Here is a 13,785-nt window from a genome sequence, read left to right on the forward strand (position 1 = left end):
TTACGACAGTATTGATGTAAGGTATCCACCTTGAGCTTCACAGTAATGTTTTGAGTCAGTCCAGGTCTTTGGACTATTTGCATTGATTTGGTAACAGTTCCCATCAAATAGTCTCCAGCCAGTGGCACAAATACCTAGAATGTATTAGAAAAAAACACACATAAATATACAGTACTACTAGGCCTAGTGGGATTACGGTCGAAGCGGCCGCCAACTAAAGCGGCCGCTAGTTCAATAACGGTAATCTGTATGGAACGCCGTGTGCGCTTTGATTGTCGTTGTTTTGTAATCTTTGATCGTCATTGTTTCGACAGGTTTTCTTTACCTCGGACGTAAATAACAATCTACATTATTATGTAATTTATTCTCTTTTTTTTTACAGATTGAATGTGATACGCGTACGTTCTTTTAAACGAAATGGCGAATCGATGATTACTTATTTTAACTGTTCTAAATGATATACATATGTTTAATAAAGTCTATAAAATACATTGTGGTGTTTATATTGTATATTAATATAATATAATAATAAGCCAATTATTAAGAATTATATATAAATAAACCAATCAATAAAGTATATCAAAATATATAAATATATTAATAATTAAAAATATTTGTTATTGTATATTAATTAATTAATAAAGTAACTATTGTAGTGTTCGCAATCATAATTTAATTACAATAACATGATGACAGCAATTTATTTAATATCCTACACTATTTTATTACTTCAGATATTTAAATATTGATCAATTGAAAATGAGTTTTAAATACTTAAATAAGATGAAAGTGTCTTTGATACGGTAATTAATTACGCGAATTTCTGCTAATAACTCGACTGACGGCCAGCAATAGTGCTGCTGCACATTAGGTGCGCGTCCCATGTTGCTTTATTGAAAACACAAACAATGTATTACAATGGAATAACACTTAAATGTATAACACACCCTATTACTAATAATAAAAACCAAGATTCGATAGTACAGTATGTAAATGAGATATAAATATTCGGCAATACCGTACGTAAATTATTATTGCAATACTGTATAAAGATTCGATAGTATGTAAACAAGATATAAATATTTGGCAATACCGTACGTAAATTATTATTTAATGCAATACTGTATAAAGATTCGATTAAGTCTGTAAATGAGATATCAAGATTCGGCAATACCGTACGTAAATTATTAATGCAATACTGTATAAAATTCGATAGTTAAATGTAAATGAGATATAAATATTCGGCAATACCGTACGTAAATTATTATTGCAATACTGTATAAAATTCGATAGTTAAATGTGAATGAGATATAAATATTCGGCAATACCGTACGTAAATTATTATTGCAATACTGTATAAAATTCGATAGTATGTAAATGAGATATAAAGATTCGGCAATACCGTACGTAAATTATTATTATTGCAATACTGTATAAGGATTCAATAGTATATAAACGAGATATAAAGATTCGGCAATACCGTATACGTAAATTGCAATACTGTATAAGGATTCAATAGTATGTAAACGAGATATAAAGGTTCGGCAAAATATATTTCGATATATGTATTAGTTAATAGTAAATACAAATAAAATATACATTTATTTATCGGCAGGCAAACTTAATTATTATAGAAATATAAAGATTTGATAGTACATGAGTTGGCTTATATTTATTTAGCTGTAACTCAACTCGCCATAGGCCATGGCGTTGACAACGACAATCAAAGATTAAAGCGCACATGGCGTTCCATACAAATGACGATATTAAACTGGCGGCCGCTTTGGTTGGCGGCCGCTTCGACCATACTCCGCCTAGTGTACTGCTGCAAAGCTACCAAAAGTTTGACATCATTTGTTTTTACTTATTTACTGCTACTCCTACTATTCTATAACTATAGCCTTTAGTAATAGCCTAAAGTACTAGAAGGGTTAGGTTAAGGCTAGCCTCTGCTATGCCTACTAGGTAATACCACTGACTAGCTAGGCCTAGCTAGGCACCACCTGTCCTTGCTGCTCTGGAGGAGGATCCAGGCCTAGCTAGTAGCCGGCCTACCTAACTAGCTAGGGCCTACCTAGCCTAAACAAATCATGGAAAAAACACACAGTACCTTCGGGTCTTTGGCAAATAAAACTTAATGTCTGCGAACATGGTGCAGTACTCCATTTACCAACACTGTTAACTGTGTCAAGAACTTCAGCACAATTACCACCTGATGCAAAATATCTAAGAATAAAAGCAGACAACTATTTATTTACCTTATTTCTTCCTTTTAAATTTCGTGCGTGTGTGGTTACACACGTGACATGCTGCCAATCAGTACGCCCTCTGTAGTTTAAAGATGTATTGTCCCTTTGACTAATTCCCAAAACAAATTTTGTTTTTAATTTCGAAAAAAAGTGGGTCATTTTGAAGTATCATAATAGTTATTAACTTTCACCAAAAATTAGTAAAAAAAAAAATAATTTAACCGAAATACAGATGTTTTTTTGTTCAAAGAATAACTTTGACTTCCAGTCAAAGTTTTCAATCAAAACATATCCCATAATGCAATGCGCTTGTTTGGCTAATCTGTATGCATAATCATAAAACTTCCTTGCAATCTGTGTGAAAACACCTTCTCAACCGTGATGAGTTGTAAACAATCCTAATTAGCATCATGCATAATGCATACTCATGGTTTGAAATCTTTGTTTACTTTCGCTTGCGACGATTCTCAGACGAAATGTAATCTAATTAATTTACCTGTTAATTACGTAAACTGTTGTTTTTGGCTCGAATTTTCGACTTAAAGTGAATAACTTTAATATTACTTTGATATGGCCAATTTAAATTTAGAATATTTTTTTTTCATTTTTTGTGTTTCAAGGGACAATACATCTTTAAAAACTCTGAACTTCAATTACGGTTGGTTCCCGGCGACGGTGTTTGGAAATAGAACAAAACTACTACGTAAATTTAAAATATAAATAAAGCGAATCTTAGAGATTCCTTACTTGTTGTTTGGTTCTGTAATTGCCCAATTAGTGTATGATCCAAGAGATGTATCATCACTCCATTTGTAGTCACCCTCCGTGTCACTATTCTATATTTTTAAAAAAATGGAAAACGATACTTATTACAAAGGTTCTTAATTTATTATAAGCAGGTTATAAAAACAAAAGATCGATTGTGTTTATTTGTTTTACTAATTAAACATGTAGGACTGTTTATACAGATTAAGAATAAATGAAAACTAAAAATTGGCTTACAGAATCCGACAATCCGATCCAATAGGTCCGTCGGTAACGTGACGTCAGCACGTTTAGGTAATCCTGTGTGTTTTGGTTCTCAACTTTGACTAACTGTCCGCCAACTAATTCACATTCGCTTGCTGCTCTGTCCCATGAGCGTTGTTCATCAACAAATAAGTAACATTTGCCGTTGGAGTTTGACCATCCATTTGATTCATCACATTTTATTTCAACATCTGAATAATTTATAAGTACCAGTTTTTTACACATCTATTATATTTAGCTATATAAAAAACATTATTTATCTATATAATATAAACTTGAGTCACCCACAACTAACTGTGGCCGGCCATCACCATATACAGTATTACGGTAGTTATATACCGTAGGATAATGTATTTCTATGTTAATGATATCATCATTCATTATCGTCATCATCGTCGCCGCCGCTGTCCTAAAATTCCTGAACTTATAAACGTCAAAATATTGTTATCACCACAACTAATATCACCATCATCATCATCATCATCATCATAAAGCGTGGTTCCCACTAGCAACGCAACGCAAGGACGTAACGCAACGCAAGTGAATTGACCAATCACAAGCGATGGCTTATTCGCTTGTGATTGCTAACTGTCTATAACTTCGCTTGTCATTGGTTAAAACGCTTGCGTTGCGTTTACGTCCTTGCGTTGCGTCGCTAGTGGGAACCACGCTTTACATACTTACTTTGTTTTCTTGAGCATATATACGGTAACGGTGTAACACAATTCTCATCATTCCAAAGGCCAGTATCCGCCCTTATTTGCACACAGTCTTCTCCTAACAGATTATAATCATTTGGTTCGCCTGGCTTCCAACTCCTTTATTGATTTAAAAAAATTAAAAGAAAAAACAAATGAGAACTCTCACTTGATAAATAGATAAATAGAACAAACAGTAATAATAAGAAGCAATGTATATTATAATTCTAATCTTTTTCTAGAATGTCATGACATTATCTTGACAAATTATTTAAACATTTATTGTTTGATAATGTTGCAGATGTGAAAAGGGTTAGAGTATCAACGACATAGACCAGTGCAGAATCATTTCATTCACTGCCCCCAAACGTAAGTAAGTACAAAAACATTATTTTGTTGTCGACTTACGCCTGAGATTGATCCAAATCTGTTCCATCAACCCATTTGAAATTGCCCTCATTCGATGTATCATGTAATCCTATCCAGAAATCTCGGTTCGAATCTTTTATTAAACCACTTAAAAAAGTCTAATTAATAAAAAAAAAACCAAGAAGAATTAAAATACGTTAAAGCAGATGTGTGATAAATGTTCAAATACCCCACCCATCTCCTCTCTCTTCTCACTCAGACTTGCCTTGTAGTTATTCTTTTTTTTTTATGTTAGTCCATCAGTCGACGTTTCGATTTTTGTCTGAATTCTACGAAAATATGAGCTCATGTATTATACGTATGAAACACCATATATTTATCTTTTATAAATTTCGGTCTAGAACCTAGACTAATTCCTCCCCTTCATCGTTCACTTTTTGTGTAAAATGTAGTTGTAATTGGAAGTTATAATAATAAAACCTTAGGCCAGACTATAAATTAACAGACAAACGAAGCTTACATTAACGTCCTGTGACGGTATAATGGCAAGATCTGCTTGTAGATTCTGACAGTTTTTCCTAGCTTCATCCCACCATTTTAAATCGGACTTGATCAGGTAACATGTATCACCGTACTGTTTCCAACCTTGTCCACACTGCTGACTCAACACTGCAAAAAGGGTAACAAATCATGAGGGATGACAATGCATTTTATTTATTATACATTGATATTGATTGATATCACATTAATAATCCAGTCTATATTATGTATACACAACACTCCTTAAGATATCTTATTGATTACATCATCTATCATCTTATATTGAAGTAACCTATTTCACTAATTTGTTACATATTGATTTAATTAAAGATGTATTGTCCCTCTGAAAAACTAATTCCTAACATTTTTTTTCTTCAATATGCCATTTTAATGTCACCTAATAGTTATCCACTTTGACAAAAAATCGGGAAAATGTATTTACCTAAAAAAGTGCAATTTAAAGCGAAAATAGTAAAATTGGCTGACAGCCAATGGGTTTTTGGTTGAATTTAACCATTCATTTTATCATTTTATAAGTAAAAACACTATTTTTTCCGGTTTTTTTTCTACGGAAGTCATTGACATTATTAAAACTACAAAATAATCTATTCAAAGTCTGATTTTAATAATCTTAATTTGTTATGTTTACATCTTTAAGCAGTCTTATATAAAGTAGAATCTACTACAGTGGGTCATGATATCAAAACGTTTTTGTTAAGAGCCTTTATTGGTTTACCTTCAATACATTATCGTTATCTATATTTTGACTATTTGTGATTGTTATTATCACTTGCTCTAAACTGCGCATGCTCGATGCTTCCCTACAACTGGTACGAGAGATATCTTATCCGATTAGAGAGAGAGGAAGTTAGAACGACAAAATGGGCTTTTGAGTTTGTTTACAAGTCTAATGTTTTTATGTAATAATTTTATTTTAATATCCTTATTACTTTATTCAAAGTTGATTATAATTACAAAATGCGTAGGGCCTATAGGCCAAATAAGTATTGGTATCATAACAAAAAGTTTTAGTTTATTTTGTCCGCGTCTATTTTATTATGAAGCAAAGATCTAAAGTATCTAAGTCTAATTCCACTTTCAAATCGCCTAGCAACCTTCTTCGATGTTTCTCCGGAGTTTGTAATCATGGTGTTTAAGTGTGAAAAGGGGTCTAAGAAGCAATTAAGGAACCAAGATAAGTTCCTTTTTCGTAAAACTTATAAACATAGCACCAAAATATGAAACATATACACTGGTAAAATTCTGAAAGAAATTTGGAAAGGAAATATTTGTTGAATAAGTAGGCCTAAATTGTCATACAATACAAGTATTACACAACTAAGACGCGTTAATTCCGTAAAATTCGCAATACTTATTTTTCAAACCATTTATAATTAAATAGTTCCTGCTGATTTTTTCGGCCTAAATACCAATGCGTGGGTTATGCTTTCTGTTCTTCGTATAACCCTTATTTAGTTTTTCCATTTTTTATACACAGCCTAACAATGTTCCACAAGTCAAAAAAGATAACATTTAAAGCCTTACCTCCATACAAAAGTGTAGAGAGAATCAGTATCCTTAGTATCATTTTGATGTGCTTTTCACCGTCCGTGCCCAATATTTTAAACCATTGGGAGATTTGATCACCTAGTGCGGATTTTGGGGCTGATCTCTGCCTTTACCTGATAACAAAGTTACATTAAGATAAGGATAAAGCCAGGTAAACCTAGGATGGCCTGGACTTTTGATCATAATTATCATCAGCGGTCCATCTAGTTAATCATTGATATTTAAGTTCAAATTCTGTGACATTGTGGTGGTAATTAACGCATTTAATGCAATATTAATATATGACACTGGGTCTAATTAATAAGCAGACAGCAATTTATAATGTGCGTGTTGTGATATAGACATGCAACAAGTCTATTTGTCTTTTTTATGTTTCAATTTCTTTTAGCTCAAATATTATACGTATGAAACGCCATATGCGCCAACATATTTATCCTTTACTAATATCAAGTCGACACAGAACCAAGACTAGTTGTCATTCTTCCTTATATGGTAATATTATTATTGTTGTAAAGTGTATGTAAACGTCATTGGCGATGGAATATGTGTTGGTAAAACATCAACTATTGAAAAAAAACTTTGATTCAAACTTTTCCGAAGTTACGTAAAGCAACACCACGTAAAAAGATGTCATAAAGTAAACCAGTTAACAAATAAAACGTTTTATATCTTCGTGATATATATCAAAATGCAAAAACTACAAACGTAAGCAAATGTAAATTTTATTGGTTCTCATATATATACAAATTACACTAAAGTCATTTCATGTTTTAACTATACAAATAATCACTCAGACTGTTTAATTTATTGTATTCCTTTCAATTTGTTAATATTCATATTGTACCAATAAATTTCTGTGATACTAGGGTAGAACGATTTCTTATGTACAAGCAATGTTAGTACTGATTTGTATTGTTTATTGTCGCTTTTTCACAACCAGAACAGTCAACACAGAAGCCAGGACAAGTACACATATGAATCCAATAGTGATGCCTGCGATAGCACCTCCAGATAGAGTTCCAGCTGAGGAGAGGAAAGTATATTCAATCACCTCACGACCTTTTGACATGGAATACCAAATTTGACAACCGTTGACTTCGTAGTTTGTGTTAAGCTCTGTCTACACTAACTACTTTGACAAAAAAAGTGTGATGTGCCCAAATATGGTAGTGATATGCTTAAATATGGTAGTGATATGAAATCATCATGTCCATATATGGGTACATCACATTTTGTTGTCAAACAAAGTTTGATAGTGTAGACAAAGCTTTACATTTTACTATTCTAAACTCTGTTTAGGCTTTGAAACCATACAATACATTAAAATGACACATTCTGTTGATGAGTGGCAATGCCTTCAAACTCCAAAGTGATCATTTTCTTCTCTATCTACCCAAGTGGCAATGATATGTTATTATCATCATTATTGGAGACAGTTCTAAGATTAATTAAACAACAAACTCTTATGTAATTTGAATATTCAGGTAATTCTTTGTACAATTTTTATTTAAATACTTACATGGTCCATCGGTTTTACCAGAAGAGGGTGGAGTTACTGGGTTTACAGGTCCTCCACCACTATCTGAAAAGCAACATATTATTACATAATTAACATTCTGATGGAACTGCGACTTCAGTTTATTCACTTATAATATTTTCTCTATGTGTCTTCACCCAATGATCAATGCCTAACACCCCACTCAATAATCAGCCAAAGTATCAGAAAAAAAAGATTATAATTTTAAAAGTATTAGACAAAAATACATGCTGTACTAACTGTATGGTCGTTTACATATGTAAGGTTGATGTCGTGTACAATCCAAATCATTCCACATGCCAAGTCTGGAGTATTTACTAACGAAGCTAACACAATCTTCACCTGATCCAGCCTCATTCGGTTCCCCTGGGGCCCAATTGGTAAATGATAACTGAAATAAAACAATTTACATGTGACAATTTACTGAAGCAAAAATAACAAATATTAGTACATACATGGATATTCAGTATGCCTACTGTTATTATTATTCTTGGTGAAAATGGTGTTTTTCAGATTTACAATATTTTTTTTCTTCTTTGTACTATGATTATTCATGTATGATTATATGGATATAAAGAAAGAAAGACTGTTTAATAAATTACATTCTGTAACATTATTAAAGTTATTTATAGATACTTACAGCTGATCCATCAATCCACTCAAATGTGCCTTTTGTATCATGTAAACCAATCCACATCTCAGCTCTCAAAACATCAGCTCGAACTAAATGTAAATTGTAAAGATAATAGTATAATAGAAAATAATATACATAATATGGAACTATTTCCAACTGAAAAATAATTTGTAACATTTTTTTGTTGTTGAATATGCCATTTTAATGTAACTCAATATTTATCCACTTTGACCAAAAATTGGATATAAAAGAAATGTATTTACCTGAAGAAACTGTAATTTATTGGAAAAAATTGTCAAATTGGCTGCCAGTCAATGGTTTTTTTTAAATGAATTTTACCATTTATTTTGTCATTTTATATGAGAAAACATTTTTTTTTTTTACCGAAGGGATTAACTTTATTAAAACTACAAAATAACCGATTCAATGTCTGATATAATTAATCTTCATTTTTCATGTTTTTGGGAGACAATACATCTTTAAAAGTTGAGAGTTAAGTTGTGAATAATTTTCAAAATTCATTTTGAGTTAATTATGTTTTGTACATACCTGAAAGAAAATCCTGCTCCTCTTGGTTAGTAATGGTTACCAGTGAGCCACCTTCATTGGCACAAATAGCCTCAGCATCCCAGTATGGTTGGAAATCAGTGGCTCTAAACAAGTAACAAGAATTACCATGCGCTTGCCAATCACCTTCACATGAATGGACACCTGTATACAAATGTAATTTAAATTCATGAATATCAGTATTATTATATGGTTTGATTTCTAACATTCTTAGAATCCTAAATTCATTTTTATTTTTTATTTAATGGTTACGGTACTGTATGGATTTACAGAGTACATTGATCTTTAAATCTTATTTTTATGAATTTTTAAGAAAATCGATATATGGCTATGGATATAGACTTAATTCAAGTGAAAATGTTTTAGTCTCAACAATTATAGGCAAATTCTTAGATAATTCAAAGATGCTCTCCAGGTGGAATGCCATCTTGAGATGAGTAGTAGTAATTAGTACAGTCTTGTTTATTTTTCATTTATATGTAATTTTAATTTCCAGAGATTCAAAAACAAATGAATGAAATAAAGCCCTTACCTTGATCTGCTACAAGATTTGTGACAGCTCTTCCTGCTGTTATCTGGCAAATAAAAGCCTGCTCATAGTTGCAATCTATAGTATCCCAAAGCGCCGCATTGTTTCCTGAATCAAAATAAACATAATAACTAAACCATATAAAATAATTCAAGTGTGACAGTGTGGAAAGACTTACTCATTGTTATTTGTTTGTTTTTATACTCTATATATTAAGTACCAAGGATAACCATAAGTGAATTTATTCACTATCCTTCTTGTGCACAGATGTAGAATTATGACATGACAGGAATTGAACCCAGGACTCTTGGATTGGTAGCCCAGCATCGTAACCACAAAGCTACTTCAGTCTTTTTGATACTGCAAGATATTGTAATTATAATCTTAGCAGCTTGTGATTAGCTGTTGCTGTTCCTGGTCTCCTTGTCATATATTTGTTTATTTCATACGCATCCAACAGCAAGTAACTCGCCAGTTACAGGATGGATAAACTATTTTATAATTTATCATGCCTCATTTGAGGCTTAGAGAGTGGAGTTGAAAGAGTAGTGAGTTACAACCCTGGCACTAAGTCATGATTGAAAGCTGGACCTTGGGATTGGAAGGCAAGCATGTTGTTGGATTTTACCTGTATTCATACTGCCACAGTCTGCCTTATTTGGTTCGTTCTGTGGATTGTCTATATTCCAGCTGGTATAGTCAAGATCAATGTCCTGCACCCATTGGAAATTTCCATCTCGTTTAATGTCTAAAAGAAAATGGAGATATCATATTTAAAATGTTGTAGAAGGCAGAAGAAGTAGATCTCAAAAGGTACTGTATGAGGGGTAAACTACTGTAATTCAAGATAATCTTAGTGAAAGGTTCATGAGCAGTTTATGATCAGAAATTATTGGCATTACAAAAGCTAAATATGGTAACTAGGTCGGTACTATGTGGTAATTGGCAATGGAAGACAATATTCTTTGTAAGAAATATTGAAAACACACGTTTTACCTGAAAGCCCAAACCAAATATTCTGTCTCACATTTCTCCAGAATTCCGGGAATAAAGTTGCAATAAAAAGATTTTCACCATCGCTATAAAGAATGATTTAATTAATTAAAACAAAATTGTACTTTCTACAGAATAGCAAGTGCACACAATAGAAATAATAAGCTTTTTCATTTGTTATGTGTTATATTGTTATCTAAGCTGACATAAACCTCTGACCAAGCCTGTATAAACTTCTGCTTCAGTTATTTATGTAAGAAGTAATAATAGTAATACCTGGTGATTGTAATTAAATAACCTCCCTGGGCCTCACAGAAACTTTTTGCATCTATCCAAGTTCTTTTATTCATATTTGATTGATAGCACTGGCCATTGTAGTATTTCCATCCCGACGAACAAGTACCTTAAAACAGTAAAACATTAGAAAGAAATCTAAGAAGCATGGAACAAATGTCAGTTACTCTGAGACACTGATTGTATATTTGCATTGACAACATGGTATATAGAGCTAGCTAGCCTAAGAATTATGAACCACTTTAGTGGCCTTACCTTCTCTGGCTTCACACATGTAGTTCTTTGCTAGGTAGCAAGGTGCTGTCACCCATAAACCGTCACTTGATATGTCATAATTCTGCATCTGTGCACAATTTCCACCATTGCTATAGTACCTAATAAAACAAACAGTAAGGAAGATATTCTATTACTATTCTAATACTAATTCTAGTGTACAATTTTGCTTCTCTATCAATTTTAAGACAAGTTCTTAGATATTATATTGATGGTGGTGATGGCATCTTTTTATCTACTCTACCTGGTGTCTGGCTGGTTGTTGTCCCATTTCATGTAATCTGCAGGACTGCGATCAGTCCAATAGAATGAGCCTGCATTATTTGACTCCTGTTCAGAATAATAATTAATTAATTAAGAATTAATAAACAAAAAGAGAAAATTCACAATTTACTAATCTATATTTTAGAATCTTTACCATGTAGGACGATCTTCGGCAAACTGTAGGTCTAAATCTGAACGGCGGCTTGAGAAATTGGAAAAAAAATTATTAAGGAATCAATAGGCCTACATAACAAAAACAAGCATGACATACCTTGTCTGTTAAACCAATCCACATTCCCATCCCCTTAAATTGTTGCAACATGTCATTAACAAAATTCTGTTCATCGTCTGAATTGATGCTGATGAGGTGTCCATTGAGTAGAGTGCAGAATGTCTCTGCCTCTGTCCAAGTCTGAAGCTCAACATTCCTCCACAAGTAGCATTTATTGTCATAATTAATCCAGCCATTACGCTCATCACATTCAACATCCACATCTAATGGTAAAAATTGAAAGAGATAATTAGTAAAATACTTAATGAAACACCATCATTTTGGTACACTGTGTGTAAACTCTGGAGATTAGCAAGGCAATGTGAAAGGCGTATCAAGCACCTTTATTAAAATGATTTTAGGCCACATAAACAAAATATCATAAAACTTACAATCTTTGGAACAGATGTAAGACTGTAGTGTTGTAGAACAACCTTCATCATTCCACTGCCCACCTCTGTCGGTGTTAATCTCAACACAGTCCTCACCAGCTCGATAATCATCTGGTTGTCCAGGCTGCCAATTACTAGAAAAGAAAAGTCACATATAAAATGTTATGGAAGGAAGCAGTTACTGTGGTTCTTGACTTAGTTGTGAATGTTATGGAAGGAAGCAGTTACTGTGGTTCAAGACTTAGTTGTGAATTTTATGGAAGGATCAAGCAGTTACTGTGGTTCTTGACTTAGTTGTGAATGTTATGGAAGGAAGCAGTTACTGTGGTTCTTGACTTAGTTGTGAATGTTATGGAAGGAAGCAGTTACTGTGGTTCTTGACTTAGTTGTGAATTTTATGGAAGGATCAAGCAGTTACTGTGGTTCTTGACTTAGTTGTGAATTTTATGGAAGGATCAAGCAGTTACTGTGGTTGTTTACTTGACGTAGTTGACACTTGTCATATCGATGAGTATAAACGGATCTAAAGGAAAGGGAAAGTCAACAATACTATAAATAAAAATAGCTATTATACATCCATCCTCTTTTTCTGTTTTATTACTTCAGCCCATATCGAACATGTTAAATCACGAGTAACCATGGGACTTAGGTAGTAGAAATGGGAATTTAGGGAATTAGAAAAAGTAGTACCTGAGATTAGTAGTAGATAGTATAGTAGTAATAATAAACATTTTGATTCCATGAAAACTGAATCTACATACGCTTTTGCAGGATCAAGCGGTGTGTTGTCCACCCATATAAAATTTCCTTCACCTCTGGTATCCTGAAGACCTATCCAGTACAAGGAATGAGTAAAACCAAGCAGATCTTGCAAAAATTCCTAGCAAAAAAAAAAAACATATGTAATTATTATAAGAAGAGATGCTTTCAAAAATATATTAGTGATTATGAATAAATATCTGATATAAAATTGGAGGTAAATTTAGAGATTTAGAAAAGTTGGTTGTTCTAGTAAAAAGTAACAAACTTTTATTTTAGAAATATTGTTTACTAACATTTTGTTCTTTGTTTCTGATGATGGCTAAGTCAGCATCCATTGACTTGCATATATCCCTAGCCTGATTCCAAGATTTAAACTGCTGTGAAGCATAGAAGCATGTGTTGCCAAACTGTTGCCATCCCTCTCCACATCCTTGACTATAAGCTAAAAATAACATTCTTAGTTAATTCCTGATACATGTTTTTTTAGGGATGTAAAGTAAACAAACAAACAAACATATCTATTGCTCTATACCAAATAATATAAGTAAACGTAACTTACCATATCCAAGAAAGACTGAAAATATTACAATTCTTGAGAACATATTTCTCTAAATGTCAGAAACAATTATACAGCACAATAGTCATTAAAATTATATATTAAGTTTGTACTACCAGAGGCCCAGTGCAGCGAGGTTCAGAATCCAGAGTTCAGTATTATGATACTGGGCTTAAAGACCTGATAAGGTATTTAATGAACGGGTCAGGTCCTTGTGATAAGGTGGATACGGTACCTGGTATATTATTAATATTTTTAT

The 13,785-nt window shown here is 32.7% G+C and overlaps 3 protein-coding genes across 3 annotated transcripts; all 3 read right to left on the reverse strand.

The window, feature by feature from the left end:
* On the reverse strand, positions 1–6,637 carry LOC140039211 (C-type mannose receptor 2-like). Its single transcript, XM_072084809.1, has 8 exons — positions 6,568–6,637; positions 4,866–5,014; positions 4,385–4,503; positions 3,963–4,096; positions 3,252–3,469; positions 2,997–3,085; positions 2,111–2,226; positions 1–134 (listed from the first exon to the last, which is right to left on the reverse strand). The coding sequence occupies exons 1-8, from the start codon at positions 6,635–6,637 to the stop codon at positions 1–3; spliced, it is 1,029 nt and encodes a 342-aa protein (XP_071940910.1).
* A 689-nt stretch (positions 6,638–7,326) lies between these two features.
* Positions 7,327–11,282, reverse strand: LOC140039212 (C-type mannose receptor 2-like). The gene is made up of 10 exons (XM_072084811.1): positions 11,264–11,282; positions 10,991–11,117; positions 10,718–10,800; positions 10,350–10,469; positions 9,725–9,829; positions 9,175–9,336; positions 8,632–8,714; positions 8,232–8,382; positions 7,974–8,036; positions 7,327–7,477 (listed from the first exon to the last, which is right to left on the reverse strand). The coding sequence occupies exons 1-10, from the start codon at positions 11,280–11,282 to the stop codon at positions 7,371–7,373; spliced, it is 1,020 nt and encodes a 339-aa protein (XP_071940912.1). The 3' UTR covers positions 7,327–7,370.
* A 489-nt stretch (positions 11,283–11,771) lies between these two features.
* LOC140039213 (perlucin-like protein) lies at positions 11,772–13,572 on the reverse strand. The gene is made up of 5 exons (XM_072084812.1): positions 13,530–13,572; positions 13,264–13,412; positions 12,970–13,088; positions 12,209–12,342; positions 11,772–12,040 (listed from the first exon to the last, which is right to left on the reverse strand). Exons 1-5 carry the CDS (start codon positions 13,570–13,572, stop codon positions 11,772–11,774), a joined length of 714 nt encoding a protein of 237 aa, XP_071940913.1.
* Positions 13,573–13,785: the final 213 nt, after the last annotated feature.

The sequence above is a fragment of the Antedon mediterranea genome, chromosome 2 (genome assembly GCF_964355755.1).
Source record: "Antedon mediterranea chromosome 2, ecAntMedi1.1, whole genome shotgun sequence".
Lineage (NCBI taxonomy): Eukaryota > Metazoa > Echinodermata > Crinoidea > Comatulida > Antedonidae > Antedon > Antedon mediterranea.

Bases quoted from the DNA above. Each gene is read 5' to 3' on its own strand.
- LOC140039212 (XM_072084811.1), bottom strand. The intron at 10,801-10,990 runs GTATTACTATTA...CATTCTTTATAG, and splicing joins TATTTAATTACAATCACCAG to CGATGGTGAAAATCTTTTTA. The intron at 8,037-8,231 runs GTTAGTACAGCA...GTTGCTTTTCAG, and splicing joins CATATGTAAACGACCATACA to ATAGTGGTGGAGGACCTGTA.
- LOC140039213 (XM_072084812.1), bottom strand. From the start codon at position 13,572: ATGTTCTCAAGAATTGTAATATTTTCAGTCTTTCTTGGATATG. The intron at 13,413-13,529 runs GTAAGTTACGTT...TGTTATTTTTAG, and splicing joins TTCAGTCTTTCTTGGATATG to CTTATAGTCAAGGATGTGGA. The intron at 12,041-12,208 runs GTAAGTTTTATG...TTTTACCATTAG, and splicing joins TTACATCTGTTCCAAAGATT to ATGTGGATGTTGAATGTGAT.
- LOC140039211 (XM_072084809.1), bottom strand. From the start codon at position 6,637: ATGATCAAAAGTCCAGGCCATCCTAGGTTTACCTGGCTTTATCCTTAT. The intron at 5,015-6,567 runs GTAAAGGCAGAG...CCCTTTTTGCAG, and splicing joins TAATGTAACTTTGTTATCAG to TGTTGAGTCAGCAGTGTGGA. The intron at 3,470-3,962 runs GTAAGTATGTAA...TAAATTATTCAG, and splicing joins TATATGCTCAAGAAAACAAA to ATGTTGAAATAAAATGTGAT.